The 18,414-nt window shown below is 44.4% G+C and overlaps 1 protein-coding gene across 4 annotated transcripts in view; it reads left to right on the top strand.

Moving 5' to 3' along the window:
- Nucleotides 1–18,414, top strand: part of ARNT2 (aryl hydrocarbon receptor nuclear translocator 2) — a 152,264-nt gene that overhangs the window by 87,652 nt on the left and 46,198 nt on the right. For all 4 annotated transcript variants that reach the window (XM_081171129.1, XM_081171128.1, XM_081171130.1 and 1 more), the window contains exon 9: nucleotides 15,057–15,133. In XM_081171129.1, coding sequence (XP_081027255.1) covers nucleotides 15,057–15,133 — 77 coding nt within the window. The remainder of the gene's footprint in view (nucleotides 1–15,056; nucleotides 15,134–18,414) is intronic.

The following is an 18,414-nucleotide window of genomic DNA, read 5'->3' as shown; positions in this document are numbered from 1 at the left end:
ATAACACAGTAACAAACAAACAACAGTAAGGAGACACAGACGGAGATAGTTTAAAAGGTCATGGATTGTTCAGTTGGCCAAAGGCCTGTAGCTTTTTGGAGCCTAGGCATTATAACCTCTGCAGTAAGTCAATCCTGTTTTGAATGAGGGCTTCTGGGAATGACATTTCTTTCCCCCTTTCTTGGTCCATTGCACCGTTCAAAACACACACACACCAGTAACTCAATCGCTCGCAGGGGAATATTTCCATATGGGAAAATGTGAAAAACAACAGGAGACCAAGAGTAGAATCCAACATTGTTAAGGGGTGGTTTGGCTGACCTTACCACTTGGATGAGCTGAAGAACTCCTCTTCCCTCTGACAGCTCCTGCTGATATGAATCAGAACTGGAGTTATCTTGCCCTTTCGTTGCCTGAGTTGGAACATGCCACAAACACAAACTGGTGGCGGCTTTCTTTTCTCTGCCCCCCTCCTCCCCGAAGAATGCAAATGCCCTCATCCCAATCACACCACAGCCATAGGCTCTCTTAGCCAATTTTAACTTATGGCTGTACATATTTCTGGTGGGTAGTTCTGTATTCTCTTTTGCATCTTCTTGACAGTTTTAAAGATAGCTTGATTATTTTGTGTGTGTGTTTTTGCATGCATGCACGTAGATGGTGCACAGTACGTTCTTCTGGCATTTCAGAAGCCACTTAAACCAAACGAACCTAATTCACATCACATGGCTGCAGCTATGGAAAGTGCGGTGGGGCAGGGGGAGGTCAGAATCCTTCCTTTGTGTTTCCAGCTGGCACTTAAGAAGATGGTTGGGTTATTGTAAATCACAAAACCATTTCAATTTCGCTTTTGGATTACGGTGAATAACAAAACAACAACAACAACAACAACACACCATTTAAACTGTGATTTTAAAAGAAACAGTAGAAACACAGGAAGCAGCCTTTGTACCAAGTAAGCCTTTTTGTCTATCCAGCTAGTATTCTTTACTCTGGCTGGCAGCAGCCATCCAGGATCATAGGCCAGGGGTCCTTCCCATGGCCTACTACCTGATCATTTTAACTGAGGTGCCGGGGATTGATCCCAGGTCCTTCTGTATTCAAAGCAGGTGTTCTGTCGCCCAGGTAACTCAGTGTTACATACTGCAGCTGGCAGCAGATCTTCTGTATTTCAAGACTGGGGTCTCTCCCAGCCCTTCCTGGAGATGTCGGGAGTTGAACCTGTAGCCTTGTGCATGTCAAGCAGGTGTTCTAACCACTGAGCTATGGCCTTCCCCAGAAGCTGCTTTAGAAGTCAGACCAGTGATCCACCTAGTTCAGTATTTCATGCACTGACTGGCAGCAGCTTCATGGGGTTTCAGACACAGCCTTTCCCATATTTTCTTCCCTGGTCCTTTTAGCAAGGTGGAATATGGGATATTCGGCGTGCTGTGGTCTTTCACCAGTATTTAGCCAATAATCATAAACCACACCTGAAACTTTATATCGGTCCCATTTACTAATCATTTGCTGGTTGCCATTGGCAAGACAGTTTGCTTATAATTTTAGATACTATGTTCAGTCTCAATGGAGTCAAGCAACGCTGGAGGGCTTTGAGTGACCGCTGTGGGTAGACGTTTGTGCATCAGGGGTTGCCAGTGTGGCACCCATGGATGCATATGTGCCTTCTCTGGCACCCAGGGAGTCCCCTCTACCTCTGAAATTAGACTTGAAATAACCATTCGGTTGTACCGTCTCCCATCTTCAACCACAAATCCTCAGACCCTCCAGGGTCCACCTAGATCAGGGTTTCCTGAACTTGGGTTTGCTGCTGGTTTTGGACTACACTTCCCATCATCCCTGACCACTGGCTCTGCTAGCTAGAGATGATGGGAGTTGTAGTTCAAAAACAGCTGGAGAGCCAGGCTTGGGAAACCCTGACCTAAACGAAGCTTGCAGACCACTGGTGTTGTGTGGACTATAGTTTGGGAACCCTTGGTTCTCGTCAAAAGGGACAAGCAGAAATTGGAATATAAGCCCATTGGTTGCTAAATCCACAGAAGCAGTCTAGAACAGGGGTCAGCAACCTTTTTCAGCGGTGGGCCGGTCCACCGTCCCTCAGCCCAACTATATATTTGGGGGGGGGGGGAAATGAACAAATTCCTATTCCCCCACAAATAACCCAGAGATGCAATTTAAATAAAAGCACACATTCTACTCATGTAAAAACACCAGGCAGGCCCACAAATAACTCAGAGATGCATTTTAAATAAAACGACACATTCTACTCATGTAAAAACATGCTGATTCCCAGACCGTCCGCAGGCTGGATTTAGAAGGCGATTGGGCCTCATCCGCTCCATAGTTGTCAACTTTTCCCTTTTTTAAAGGGAAATTCCCTTATTCTGAATAGGATTCCTCGCAAGAAAAGGGAAAAGTTGACAGCTATGCTCTGGCTCCTGAGCCTTAGGTTACCTACCCCTGTCTAGAAGCTTAGCTAGCAATCAATCAATCGCAAGTGCTGACCGTCTTGTTAACAGCCTCATCCCACTTCCTTCATTCCGGCTACTGGTGATTTGAAGTTGGGCCAGATTAAGGGTGTCGCTCTGCCTGCTTATCATAAGGATACTCCCACCCCTGATTGCAGGAGGGTAGATTTGGAAGCAAGTGCTGACATTTACTTAAAAAGTTATTGGGCAACTATGCCACTCCTGCAGCAGCCAAGAAAAATATTGACTTCTGATGTTCCATGCCAATGTGAGTCTTCTCTGTCCACCTTCTGCCTCTGAACCATTTCGCTACTGGCATGGGCCGGAAATGTACGGCTGGAAAGGTGAAATGAAAGCATGGCTAATAAAAGCTGCCATTCAGGGAGCATACAGCCTTTTGGGTGGGAGAGGACTTCCAAAGCCCCCTTCTCTCTAAGAACTTCACTAGGAAATATTTTTTGCACTTTCCATCTTTAGGGGAAGCCATTGGGGCCTTTATGAAACCAGTTGCTGATTACACTGTGCATATGCTCCTCTCAGACCTATTTGCATGCCTAGCAACCGGGCAGGTTTCAAGCTAAGGCAAGGACAAAGGCTTTCCATGCCTAACAGGCCTGGAAAAAATGGTTTCTATTCCTGCGCTTTGATGAATCTCGGCCATTTCGCCCTGGTGAGTGGAGAATCTTGGCTAGGTCCAAAAGGTCCAAAAATAATCAAGACTTTGAATGCCACCTTGGACTGGGCGTTACTTAAAACAGGGCTGAACTTTGCATCTTTACAACCATGCTTTGCCTTGTTTATGTCTGTGGCTCCTTACTTTAATGTAGATCAGAGGAGGGGAGCCTTTTTCAACCAAGGGCCACATTCACTTCTGGGCAACATTCTGGGGGCCGCATGCCAGTAAGAGGGCAGGGCCAGAGGCAAAGCGGGTGGAGCGAAGATTGCAAATTTTACCTTTGCAGATCCTCCATACAGGCAGTGGGTGGCACTGTGGGCTAAACCACTCAGTCTGTTGGGCTTGCTGAGCGGAAGATCGGCGGTTCGAATCCCCGCAATGGGGTGAGCTCCTGTTGTTCTGTCCCATCTCCTGCCAACCTAGCAGTTCAAAACCACACCAGTGTGAGTAGATAAATAGTTACCGCTGTGGCGGGAAGGTAAACGGCGTTTCCGTGCACTCTGGTTTCCATCACAGTGTTCCATTGCACCAGAATCGGTTTAGTCAATCAATTCAATTCAAACCTTTATTGCATTAACATACAGCCATAGCAAAATAAGACAATACAAAAATGCTAGAGATAAGCAACCAAGCAAAATTCAAGGCAATATTGCTGGCGTAATGACATTTAAATTACCCTAAGACAATAATGCAAAGATTTAGTTGCCAGTGCCAAAAATCTAATATGCGGATATATATAAAGCATAAAATGGCCCCAAAATAAGCTCGGCACATTGAGTTAAAAAAAAAAGTACTAAAAAGAATTAAAACAGGTCCAGGTCTAGGACACACTACCCTGTCAGAGTAGCCCTGAGTTTCAGAGCCTGCACTATGAAGATTGCCACCCCACGTGAAATTTGGGGATTTGCGGTTTAGTCATGCTAGCCATGTGACCCAGAAAGCTGTCTGTGGACAAACACCAACTTCCTCGACCTGAAAAGTGAGACGAGTGCCGCAACCCCATAGTCACCTTTGACTGGACTTAACCGTCCAGGGGTCCTTTACCTTTTCGCCTTGCAGGCGGCAAAAGGCATTATCAGAATTCAGTGACACATTCCTGGCAGACAAAAATACTTGAGGACGTGAAGCTTGGCTACTGAGGTGTGTGGCTTGGGGAGAGGTGGTGTAGCTGTGATGAGGAGGTCTGCCCTGGGAGTTTTCCAAGGGCCTGATGGAGTGGGTTGCAGGGCTGCATTTGGCACTTGGGCTCAAGGTTCCCCACCCCTGCTGTAAATTGCCCAGAAGAAGCTGGCTTTTTTGATGGTGTAACTTTTAGCAACGTTGCCTGCGCACCATACATTTAAGGCACGTGAGTCCCCCCCCCAAAGAACCCTGGGAGCCGTAGTTTACCACCACAGTGGTGACGTGTTAATTCCCTAGCCCGCCCCCCCAGCACACAAAATAAAATTAAGCGCAGAGGAAATTGAATTTGTTCACATTCTTCTGCCTTGTATAAAATTACAGCTGTTAAGATCAGGTATGGAGAGCAGCAAACAGCTGGCTTTGCCTTGCTTCGCGGGAAACTTTAGAACAACCTGTTCTGAACGCTGACGCCAGTAACCTTGAAAGCAGGCCCCCACATGGCCCCCACCTCGCTGCTTCTCCTTGGATTCACACCAGAAAACCAAGGAATTCAGAGCAAGCTCCTCATATCTGAATAGCTGTTGCTACTGTTCTTTGGAAGCTAAATATGTACAGCGTTTATCTGTGAGGTGTTTAGCGCAAGTAATTAATTTGAAACCTTCTCCTTTTTGCATACCTTGCAAACTGGCCTGCAGTTTTCCAAAGCCTATCTCGGGCTTTTGAGAGCTTTATCAGAGGCTCAGCTGGCTGCAAGGGGGGGACTGCCAATGGCTACTTGCCATGAAGGCTATGTTCCACCTCCACTGTTGGAGGCATTATGCCTCTGAATCCCAGCTACTAGGAACCACAAGCAGGGAGAGCAGTTGCTCTCAGGTCCTGCTTGTGGGTTTCCCATTGGGGCATCTGGTTGGCAACTGTAAGAACAGGATGGCAGACTAGATAGGCCTTTGGGCTGATCTGTAGTAGTAGTAATAGTAATAGTAATATCCAAGACAACACGATGACCAAGTACAGTGGTACCTCAGGTTACATACGCTTCAGGTTACATACGCTTCAGGTTACAGACTCTGCTAACCCAGAAATAGTACCTCAGGTACTATTTGCTTCAGGATAAGAACAGAAATTGTGCTCCGGCAGTGCGGCAGCAGCAGGAGGCTCCATTAGCTAAAGTGGTGCTTCAGGTTAAGAACAGTTTCAAGTTAAGAACAGACCTCCAGAACGAATAAAGTACTTAACCCGAGGTACCACTGTACAACAATGTGATGTCAATATAAACTCTTTGTGTAATCTATACAGAATATTGAACAGTATGGAATATATGAAATATGCACTCTCTGCAAAACCAAATAAACAGAAATCTTATAAATCTTATAAATCTCAGAGCTCTTTTTGTGTTCTTAAGAAGGAAGCAGCAGACTTCCCTTCCATTTAACTTCCTTATCTTCGCATCAGAGCCAGAGAGCTTTTTAAGATATGTGGTCCTCCCCACCTGCAGTCCAAAACTATACTGTTAATTCTGCATCAGGATCTCAGCTCTGTACCCTGCATGGTGCTCCAATGGGCACTGAGCAGCCATTTTAATTTCCCAGAATGCCGAGAAGCACCCCAATGTACCATTGTGGGACATTAAAATAGATGCCTTTAGTGTTGCCATTTAAGTTTCCCACAAAGCCCCAGAACAACAAACCCACCAAGTGTCCCTATTTTCCAGGGACAGTCCCGGATTTTCAGTTGCCGTCTCGGTTTCTGATTTGATCCCAGAATGTCCCGCTTTTCCTTAGGACGTCCCTATTTTCTTTGGTGAAATGTTGGAGCGTCTGGAATAGGACATCCCTGTTTTCATCGGAGAAATGTTGGAGGGGATGTCTCTATTTTCATCAAAGAAATGTTGGAGGGGACATCTCTATTTTCATTGGAGAATTGTTGGAGGATATGGAATAGGATGCCCTTGTTTTTTTCAGAGAAATGTTGGAGGGTATGGAACAATGCTACATCAGTGTGAGGCACTGTAAAAAGCTGAAATAGTAACTCCAAGACACCTGGGACTCATCAGCTGGCTGCTGTCTTCTTCAGGACTTCTAGTAAGGGGGACGCTGTGCTAAGGGCCCCCACCTAGAGTTTGCCCTGTAGACCAGATCCTGGCCTTTTATGACCGAAGTACTCGCATGTGCCCAGATCTGGCGTTGACCTCTCAGAGACCAACCTTTCCTCTACCCTCCTCTCTCTATCTATTTTTTATGTGTTTTGCCTGCCAAACATTCCTCATGGTCCTATGCTATTTATTTATATAGTACCAAACAGATGTCTCCAAGCTAAATGAAACCAGACTTCTTTGTCTCAGAATCATCTAGATACACACTCAGCTTTCCAGCAGTACGGGAGGCAGCTAATAAGAGTTTCAGGGAAAGAAGAAGAGAACATTCCCCAACTCACCCCCAGCTAAATACACTTAGCAGCAGGTTTTGGGGGAGTAGGTAGAGGGTTGGTTTATCTCTCCCCTTACCTCTTCCCAAAGCTGAATGCGCCTGAGATCAGAGTCACAAGGACGCTTGTTCTAGTGAGCAAACAGATGACCTAATTTCACAGTCTTTTCACCTCCTTTTGTCTGGAGGTCATTACGCTAGGGAGCGGCTCTTTGATTCCCTCCATCCATTTTGAGAAAAAGGCTGGCACGCTCCTTGAAGTCTTCCTCGTGGGTGGAAGGAGGTGCAGAGCGTCGGCTCTTTTCCAGAACTACCTCATGATAATTACTTCAAGTCTCCGTGGCCACCTCTCTGGAGAAAAGCCCTCAAACCCTTCAAAGTTCATATAAGGAATTTGGGGGTCATGTTTGGGGCAGGCGTGGCCTAGTCAGTCAGTCATTACACCTTGGCACAGGGGCGCAGGTGGGGGACTGGCTGAGGACAGATGGAGGGTGGTGGGACAGTGTCCCATTCACCCTAATGGACCAGCCTCCAGTGGGGAGACCTGGGTTCAAATCTTCACTTACCTATTATTTTTTTGTAACGCTTATTTTTACCAGTTTTCAAATTATTATTAGAGACAAGTCAACCTTAACAAAAATTTAATAATGCATGCAGCTAAAGGCAAGGCATACAAAACCTAAACATATTAAATGATAATACCCAGTCTAAAATCATCACAGCCATATTTCTCTAGATGGCAGCGTGGGGAGAGATACAGTATCTGTAAATCTGAAACTAAACTATATGAAATATAATCCCACCATATTGAATAGAAATGATCAGGATTTTCCTGTCCCTTAGAGACCCATAACTCATTTTTTTCTGCAATAACTGAATTCCAGAGATTTTTATACCATAAGGATATAGTCAGATTTTATAACTATTTCCACTGTTATGCTATAGAGATCTTGGCAGCTGCTAGCATCCAGTTCCTTATGGCAAAATGTCTTCATAGTATCCCCACTTACATTTAAAGCCCAGTAAGTAACCTTGACCCTCTGCCTACTCCCCTCCAAATATCTTAACCTCCCTCACAGGGTTGTTGTGAGGATAAAATGGAAAGATAACCTATGCTTCCTTCGAAACTCCTCTAGGATAAAAATGTAATAAGCAGCAGGCCCGAAAACCTTTCAAAGTATACCGAGTTTCCATTATTGAGTCGGGCCACCTAACATTGAAAGCAGCAGGATACTATTTTAAATAGTCATGACTCTCCCCCCGAGCGTTGTTAGGAGACCCCCATATTCCCTTCACAGAACTACAATTCCCAGAGCTCCCTGGGAAAAGGGATTGATTGCTGAACCAGTTTGGTAATTATAGCTCTGTGAGGGGAAAAGTAGGGCTGCTATATTTTGAAGAGCAAAAAAGAGAGCACATTTCCTGACTTTTAACTATGGATCGCTGTGACGACTCTCATTTTAAAAACCCCTACTATATGTAGGCTATAGAATCTGTGATATATCGCTAGTAGCAATGTTCTTAACTTTCAGCAACAGCAAAATAGTAATAATAATACATGTTGCTCCCTCACTTGCCACATGAAAGTACCATATTTTTCACTCTATAAGTTGCACCAGACCACAAGACGCACCTAGTTTTTGGAGGAGGAAAACAAGAAAAAAAATATTCTGAATCTCAGAAGCCAGAACAGCAAGAGGGATCGCTACGCAGTGAAAGCAGCAGTCCCTCTTGCTTTTCTGGCTTCTGGGATAGCTGCGCAGCCTGCATTCGCTCCATAACACACGCACACATTTCCCCTTACTTTTTAGCAGGGAAAAAGTGAGTCTTATAGAGCAAAAAATACGGTATTTGGGCTCACGTTCACATCTTTGTGAACATAAGTGTGCACAGAACAATTTATTAAACTGCTTAACATGTACATATGGGTTCTCCTTAAGGGCAGGGGGGTTGTTAACTCTTGCCCTCCCAGGCTCCTCTTGTAGCTGAGCCAGCATCCTTTTGTTTCAGCCACAAGAGAAGAGATTTACACAGTATGTGGCCTGTTTAAGATGCTGCTCTGTTGTGATTCTCTGCTGCAGACTAGCTTAGCCAGGTGCCTTAGATCTGAGTCTAATGCACTAGAAAAAAATTATTGGGTTACCGTAAACAAAACAAAAAACCTGGACATTTTGCCAATTTTTAAAAATCTGCCCAGACAGAAATGTTTATCCTGAAAAAGAGGACGTATCCAGGAAAAAGAGGACCATGTGGCAACCAGAGGTCGTGTCCTGGGAAAAGAGGACACATGGCAACCCTACGAAGGCGTCTCCTAACAATTCTCGGCACCTTTAACAAGCTGCAGCTCCCAGGATTCATTGCAAGAAGTCACGACTGTTTATCGTGCTTTAAATGTATGGTGTGAATGTGGCCTTGGCTGCCAAGGAGCTCTAGCATGTTTCTGTGGAAAGGTTTTTCTCTAGCTGAATGTAGAGTTTTGTTTTGTTTTTAACCCCATTGCCCTACAAAATAAACTAAGTGAGTGTTAATTCTGCACCCCAGGAGGGAAATGTTTAAAATTGCCTCATGAAAACCCATACTCTTGTTATCCAGCTATTTCGGTAGGTTATTATGACATGCGTAATGCATGTTTTGGTAGATTGTGAAACTGAGCACTGGGACATTAGTAGGAAGAGACGCCTTCGATAAAACGAGCCCTTTGCCCAGACCTTTGATCATCCATTTGCTTTGTCTGCTTGGCTAGCTGGCTGGACATATTAACTTTGTATAAATTGTTGCATTAACCCTGCCCACGAAGTGCAGAAATGAAATGCCCCCATCCCTCAGTATTTGTCGTTCTAAATTTAATTTTGAAAAGTTTTTGTCTCCCCTTCATCCCGCTCAATTAAGGGATCTCATATTTCTGAGAAGGAAATGAATTTTTATGCAGTCCATATGATGTTTTTCCTAATCGGTTTTGTTCATCGCATAACAATTGATGGAAAATATTTGGTTGAGAGAAACTGTAAAGTGTGTGTGTAGGAAGTTTTTATAAGTGTTAAAGCAAAGCCAAGACTAGTGTTCCCATCCGGAGAGTTCCCAAGTGCACGTCGCACACAGAAAGACCCTCAACCCACCCAAGTGTCAATAAAATAAAAGCACATATTTCTTTTTCAGTTAATTCTCTCCAAATTGTCACTTTTTGTTTTTGTTTTTCTAGCTATCCAGGTTCTGTTTACCATCGGGGCCGGCTCTACTATTAGAGTGAGGCAGTTGCTTCAGGCAGCAGATACTGGGAAGTAGCAGTAGCAGCCTCCTTTCCTCCTATGCCCCCTGGCTACTCCCCTCTGTTGGAGATTTGAGTTGTTTGTGCCACAGAACTATCACCCCCCCCTTCCCCATACAGTGGTACCTCGGGTTAAGTACTTAATTCGTTCTGGAGGTCCATTCTTAACCTGAAACCATTCTTAACCTGAAGCACCACTTTAGCTAATGGGGTTTCCTGCTGCCGCCGCGCCGCCGGAGTCCGATTTCTGTTCTTATCCTGAAGCAAATTTCTTAACCTGAAGCACAATTTCTGGCTTAGTGAAGTGTGTAACCTGAAGTGTATGTAACCCGAGGTACCACTGTACTAGGAGAACATTATTATGATGTTTCTTGTTTTGAAGTAAGATTCAACTGAGGGGTGCCATCTTGTCCCATTACGTACAGTGGTACCTCAGGTTACATACGCTTCAGGTTACAGACTCCACTAACCCAGAAATAGTACCTCGGGTTAAGAACTTTGCTTCAGGATGAGAACAGAAATTACGCGGCAGTGGCATGGCAGCAGCAGGAGGCCCCATTAGCTAAAGTGGTGCTTCAGGTTAAGAACAGTTTCAGGTTAAGAACGGACCTCCAGAACAAATTAAGTACTTAACCCGAGGTACCACTGTACCGATGTTCTGTGAAATCATAAGGATTAGCAGCTTTCCCCCACTAAAAGCCAGGCTAATTAGGATTTTGTGGGATCTATTGAATTTAGAAATGGACACCTTGCTCCAGAACTTGTGGCTCATCTGTGTCAAAGACAGAGCGCCCCCTGCCCTGTTTTGCCTCAAGCAAGATCTCTTGAGCTGGCCCTGTTTACCATTACTGCTTAACCAGTGTTTCTTTTGAGAGCCTTATAGTCCAGCCACCTGCATCTCCATTTTTGTTTCAGTGACTCCCCCCCCCCTCACAGAGCTACAGTTCCCTACGCCCTTAACAAATTAACAGTTCCCATGGTTCTTTTTGGGTGGTTGGGTGGGTATTGTGCTTTAAATGTATGGTGTGTAAACAGCCTAAGTAGCTGGAGACATAGCTGTTAACTTACAGATTTGAAAATAAGGGGCCAGCAGCCTCGAAAATAAGGGATCAGCAGCCAAAATAAGGGATCAACAATTACTTTGATAAAATACATATTTTGTTGCATGCAAATGGCTTTACATACCTATTAGATCCATAAATTACCATATAGCATATATTCAACACAAAAAAACAGCAACAATTTGTTGTTGACAAAGCACAGCTGGACATAGAAAGGGCCCCATTACCTTCAGTAGCTTATTTAAGGGACATCATCAATAAGGGACAGCAGCGGGACATGGCACTGGGATAAGGGACTGTCCCGCCAAATAAGGGACGCTTGACAGCTATGGCTGGAGATGGAGGAAATAATTGAACCAATTTGGGTAGGAAATTTAATGTTCACACACACACACCTCCTCACACACACCTCCATGTAAGCAGAAAACTAGCACAGGGTGGAACAGATTGTGCTACCCACTCACAAGACTCTTCAAAAACAAACACTCATTGTCTCTATCCTTTGACTACTCAAATTATATTATCTACATTAGCCCAGCCATCTTTACAACAGCCCTGAAAAGGAGCTCAATGATATTATCTCAATATTTGCAAATGGGAGGGGACACTGCGGTTAGGAGATTGTTCCTTGCCTTTAGCCACCTTCGCGGAAGAGCAAAGGACAAAAGAAGACAGGTCTGCAAAAGAAATTGCATGGACTAATCCGTATTTAGAAATATCTACTGTCATTTAAATAGAAGCACTACATACATACCCCCAATGGTAAGCCCACTTCCACAATGATAACAAATTCTGCCCATTGCACGATATGCAAAATACCACACCCATATGGTGCTGTGAAATGGGGTGTATGGGGCTGGCATTTGGGTTCAACCTTGTTTCCAATATGAAATAATGGGCAGGCATCAGTCTTCCTGGTGTAGCCATATATGTATGCAAAATTATACGTAACATTACAAAAGTGGTAATCCACCTTAAATCCTTGTTAATGTTCAAAAGTTACTTATTTGCAACTATCAGCCAGGAGAAGAAAGACTTTTTTCCCAAGCCAGAAATGTAAATGGTGGACTTTTACCAATAGTAGCACCTGAGTTGTGACTGGATTAATTTTTTGGCATATTTGCTCTGAAAGGTCTATTGAGTCATGAATTGATTAATACCAGACCAATTACTTGATTTCTTATGAGTTGTGCATATGATGGGATAGCACAGCTAATAAATTTTCCAACATGGTGTTGCTTTAATAGTATCTGCTACTTAGATTTAATCTACTTTTCCCCCCCTTGCCAGTACTCCATCTATCAAAAACCTCATTTCTCAACAAGGTTTCAATTTTGGACATTTATTTATGTTTCTTTGCATTTATAGTAGGCAAACTGTTTTTGAAAATGTCTGCCTGGTCATTTGCACTGCACACTCTCTGTTCAACGGACTTCATTTGCCTTTAGTGAGCTCATCTCCTAGTCCAATCTGATTGGCTTTGTGGTGTAGTGATGCCATCATGTTCACTATATGATTCCCTCACTGGCTGGGAGCATACATGTGACTATACCAGGAATATGACAGTTCGCTAAGGCCATTGTGATGTGAATAGTGCATCAGCAACAGCAGCAGGAAAATCTCTGACGTCAAACACTACTACAGTGGTACCTTGGTTCTCAAACTTAATCTGTTAAACTGCGGAAGCCGCATTGGACATTCAGCTTCTGAAAAACATTTGCAAACCGGAACACTCACTTCTGGGTTTGCAGCGTTCGGGAGCCGATTTGTTTGGGAGCCAAGCCGTTTGAGTACCAAGGTACCACTGTGACTTTTTATTATTTCGGTCACAGACCAGTTTCAGCCCACATACAATATCAAGGAAGTCACGATAGGGATACATTTGAATTTGCAATTACAGTGGTACCTCAGGTTACATACGCTTCAGGTTACATACGCTTCAGGTTGCAGACTCCGCTAACCCAGAAATGGTGCTTCAGGTTAAGAACTTTGCTTCAGAATGAGAACAGAAATTGTGCTCCGGCGGTGCGGCGGCAGCAGGAGGCCCCATTAGCTAAAGTGGTGCTTCAGGTTAAGAACAGACCTCTGGAATGAATTAAGTACTTAACCTGAGGTACCACTGTAGGTATAACAGGGACAATAGGTATAGCAAGAGTTAAAAAATATATAAATTAAAACTTAGAAGGTACCACTGTATATCACACTGGCTCACTAAGCTTACCATTATGCCAAATGACTGGTGCACACTTGGCTCCTCCTCTTCCAGAAGTGCTTCCCTCAGCGACCATTCCACCCGGTCACGAAACATTCATGTAACTTTGAAGAATAACTGTCCTTTAGTTCTTGCTCTTCGACTCATGCCAAAGGCTCACACGTTTGCCAAGGCTCTAGCTGTATAAGAGCACCGCTGGATCAGATCAACGACCCAACTACTCCAGCGCCCTGTTCTCATAAGAGCCAACCAGATGCCTGACGGAAACCCACAAGTAGAAGCTGCTGTTGTTACCTTTACGTCACCTTTACCATGCCCAATCTGCCAAGGTGTATGTTCTTGCCTGGGTGTTTAAGGGAGAGCAGGGGGCAGTGGCAGGGCCCTACGACCAGCAAGAGGGGCACCAGCCTGATAGTGCTACCATTTCCACTTTGCACAGAATACAGTGGTACCTCAGGTTAAGTACTTAATTCGTTCCGGAGGTCCGTTCTTAACCTGAAACTGTTCTTAACCTGAAGCACCACTTTAGCTAATGGGGCTTCCCACTGTCGCCGCGCCGCCGGAGCACAATTTCTGTTCTCATCCTGAAGCAAAGTTCTTAACCCGAGGTAATATTTCTGGGTTAGCGGAGTCTGTAACCTGAAGCGTATGTAACCCGAGGTACCGCTGTATTCAAAATTCAGATGCAACAGAATTCTGTTTGCATGGCCTGATTCTTCCTCCCTCTCTCTCTTACACACACGCACTACTGCCCATATAGAAGAGATTAAAATACTTTGAATTGAATTTCTTTTCAAAATACTGGCTTGCTTTCTAATCCACTTGACTAATATGCCAAAATATGTTTCTGAGCAATTCATAACTCTTGTGCGACGTGAATCTAAGAAACTCTGGGGAATGGGGCTTTAAATAGCTTAGAATCAATCAAGCATTTGTAGGAAGTTTATGGCCCCAAAACACATTTTGGGTAATCTGATTAGTTAAAGATTTAGAAAACTAGTGGGCAGCTAATGTACCCAACATCGCTATTTGTGCAACCCCGAGGCACCAAAAATAGTATTCTGGAATGCCTTTCTATTCTTTTCATGTTTAGAACATAAAATCCCATTTAAAAGGTTGGAAACACACAAAGCATAATGAAACACCCACATATTTTTTCAGTTTGCTGGTTCCTTTTCAGTATGACAGAATATGTTGGTGATCCGTTTTTGTCTTTTTAAGAAAATGCAGAGTTCTTGTTCTACAGTAAAAGCAAAAAAACAAAACTGCCCTAATGAACCAAGTATGATACATGAACGCACCCTGGGAGCAATCTTCATTGATCACAGTGATGCTGTGTGACTTGTAAACTTCGGACATCAACAAAATACATTAAACCAGCTGAAATGCAACAACTAGCACTTAATTAAAATGCAAATAATTTTTGCAAAAATGTGTTGCTATATAAACTGCTAGCGTGAAGTAGGAACCCCATAAAACAAAAAGTACCCAGCCTCTTCTGGATTATTTCCTTCATTCCCTGACTTCCTCTGTGCTTATCTTAAACCAAAATAAACCCTGAAAGCCTCTATCACCTTATTCACTTGCTAGAGCAAGGAGAGTCTGTCAGTTCCCCTGATGTTCTAGTAAATGACATCATTACTCTGCGACAACAACAACAAATATCTCAGAGCTGGGCTTCCTTTCACTACTGCACTGCTTTTAGGTTGGTGTGAAGGAAAATGAGGGGCTCAGAGCTGCTGTCTGCTCCTTGGAAGAAAGACAGCGTACAAACGTAAAAAACAACAACCTGTATAACAGTGGAATTATTACATTGTTGTTGTTCTTAGGAATGACTATACCAGAAGAAGATGCCGAGGTGGGACAAGGCAGCAAATATTGCCTGGTGGCAATTGGGAGGCTTCAGGTAAATACTTTAAAATGTTTTCAAAGGTGTTTGTATGTTTTATGCCATGGACCACTGGAACTCCACATCAAATCTTACCTGTGATGTGATCAACAGGCCTTAACAAGAGGTTGTCGAAATCCAACAATGCCCTTTCAAATACCCTGATCCTAAATCCTGTCTGTTTGAAAGTAAAGGTTTTCACGCTCATTGCGTTGCAGCGGTCATGAACTTGTCCCTGATTATAACAAAACAGGTGGCTTCATCCTTGGAGGGCAGTTCCTTAGCTTACGTGTGTGGAAATGTTATACTGGTGCTTCCACATAAGATGCAGCTAATTGTAAGATGAAGCTACCTTTTACATCAGGGGTCGACAAGGCTTACCGGGCATGGGCCGGATCACTCCCACAGAGATCCTTCGTGGGCCAGGCTGGCACAGCGCAACACCAGAAATTGTGTCTGTGCATGTCTGCGGTGCTGGAAATCACTTCTGCGCATGCCCAGACGCTGGAAATTGTGCCTGCGCAAAAGCGATTTTTGGCATCTAGGCATGTGCAGAAGTGATTTCTGGTGCTGCGGACATGCACAGAAACAATTTCTGGCATCTGGGCATGTGCAGAAGCAGTTTCCGGAGCCACGGAAGAGAGTCCCCCTGCTGACCTGTGCCTTTTTAGCGCAGTGCGCGGGGACTCGCCAAGTGGGCAGCTCGGTTTGGGGCAACTCGTGGGTCGCTTACGGCCCATGGGCCGCAGGTTGGGGACCCCTGTTTTACATGGATTCTTCAGAAGCAGTTTTATGCTGGCTGTCTTACTTGCTGTTGTCGTTGTACTCCCACGCGAACCAACCACACAGTCCTGTCCAACCAATTTGCCGATGACAGGGAACTGCCATCAGTTCAGGAGGGGGAGAGGAAAAGCCGAATGGATTATAGAGAGCCGCCAAGGATTGTGGGAAGCAGCTCCTCCTCAATGGAGGAGAGTAACCATGCCTCCAGTGGAGAGGAGCTTCAGGGCTCGGAGGAGGCGAGGCAGTGCCAGGACACCTTGCCTGGGCAAAGCAGGGAGGAGAGGGGTCCTCCATTACCCACGCCCCCCTTGCGCAGTAAGCTTCCGCGCAGAGAGGGGAGGTGCAGACTGGGCATCAAGAAATTACTTTGCTGGGGAAAGTTTAAGGACCACCCACTCATGGATTCTGCCAGTGAATGAGCCAGCCACAGGAGAGTGGCGCTCTGGACAAATAAAGTTTATTTTTGCAGCTAAAGCAAGGCTTTACAACCGAGTAGGGCAGGTAATTGCCTCCTTGCTCTCGAGCAACCACTTGGAACCCTTACAGCCATCATTCCCACCCCTTTCCTCTCTGCTCCCATCTTTTAAACTTTAAGCTCAGGCGGCTGAGAGTGAATCTATGGGATGGATGTTTTATCATCTCTCTTTATCTTAACAACTTGAAGGTGGCCGTATTTTTTTATTGAATTTTTTGGGGGGATGCTGCTTCTCGTATGGACCTCTGCAGCTGTGCTTAATTTAAAGCCCATTTCCCTAAACCTTCACTGTTCGCTGGGGAGAGGAGGGGGATGTTTGTGATTGTATTCCAAGTTCCTCCTCCTTTTGGCAGTCAGGGGGTCTTTTTTCAACACACTCTGTATTGCACAGTTCTCTGCGGTCAGAAACCACAAATGGAAAATGTTGCCGGTGCTACAGATTATGTTTGTGGTGAGTGTTCATTAGTGCATTGTACCATGCATTACGTACCCAATTTTTCGATTGTCCATACTGACGGATTGATAATAGCTATGTGCAGGTCCTTCTCCCAGCAGCAAAAATGAAGGAACACAAAAGTACACCGTGGTCTTCCTATACACCCCTGCAACCTAACCCAAATCGCATCCTCCTCATTAAGTACAAGGATGGGGTTCAACTTGAGAATCACCTCAATATTCGTTTAATATTAGATAGTTATGTTGAGGTGGACATGCATTAAGCGGGGAAAGCAGGAAAAGGCTAGCACGTTCTACACACAAATGACCGTAAAAAATACCTTTCAAACACCACCCACTGCCCGCACAGATATAACCGTCAGCGATGTGTGTCATGCAGTTGCGTGATGAAGAAATGCACAATTACCCCTGAGCGACAGTTGCATTTGTGAAAAATACAAATGCAGCAATCCTTCAGAAAGTAAAAAACATCAGTATGGGTGGCACCTTAGATGTGCAGCTGAAAGGGACTTGGTTAGGTTATTTCACCCACTGGTTTTGGAAGAGCTTACTTCTAAGTAGGAATGGACAAACGTCGATTTTACTTCTCCCAGCTTTTCCAATCTTAAATTCAGTTTTCCACATTTCCTCATCAAACCTCATTAAAATCTTGAGATTTTAGTGTACTTTTTTCTTATCGCACATATTTTTCTATGCAATTTGACTGGCATACGTATTTTTCAAGCAATTAACCCAAATATAATGTGTCCCCCCCCATACATGTGTTTTTGTACACACCGTTTAGCTGAAGAGCTGCATTGCAAAACTTGGAGAAGTTCCTACTTTCCTTGGAGGTTTTTAAGCAGAGATTAGATGGTCATCTGTTATGGATGCTTTAGCTGAGATTCCTGCATTGTGGGGGGGCGTGGACTACAAAACCCTTGGGATCCCTTCCAATTCTATGATTCTAAGTGCAAATTTTTAAGGGTAGCTGTGTTTCAGTTCACATGTAGGTTTGAGAAGTGCAAAACAGATGATTTCTCACTGAAATGCAAACAATTGAATTCCTCTCCCATCCGTACTTCCAAGGAAGTGCATCTTTGCCCTGCGGTCTTAATCACACTTGAAGATCCCAAAGTGATGGAGATGAAGGGAGCCAGTGTGGGTGTTTTGCAAATGATACAGCTGCCAAAACAAACTGTTGTCCATATGGAGCAACCAAACATCTCTTATATAAGGCTCACTGTGAGCAGCCGAGGAGATCATGGCATGCGATGGGATAAGGGCAGGTTTAATCGCAGAGAAGTTGGAGGGGGCAGAAATTATGAACTCCTTTTCCCCAGGAAGTAAATCATTCAGCTGGAAGTCTTGTTTTTCCTTAGACTGACATCCTGACACTTGCTGTTTAGGGGACAGTTTTAAGGAAAGGAAAGGAACATTGTACGTGCTGTCCGTACCTGAGAAACCAATCTGGCACTGTGGGGTATGGAGAAGAGGTCATAGGAAAGAGATATTGCTTGCAGCCTGAAAAACATATTGCTGATTTCCTCATAAAGTCCTTTGCATTCCCAGAACTCTTGAGTGGCCATGTTGCTGCCACAAGAAA

Source organism: Podarcis bocagei (genome assembly GCF_964188305.1).
Source record: "Podarcis bocagei genome assembly, chromosome: 14".
NCBI lineage: Eukaryota > Metazoa > Chordata > Lepidosauria > Squamata > Lacertidae > Podarcis > Podarcis bocagei.
This window is presented reverse-complemented; position numbering and strand designations above follow the sequence as displayed.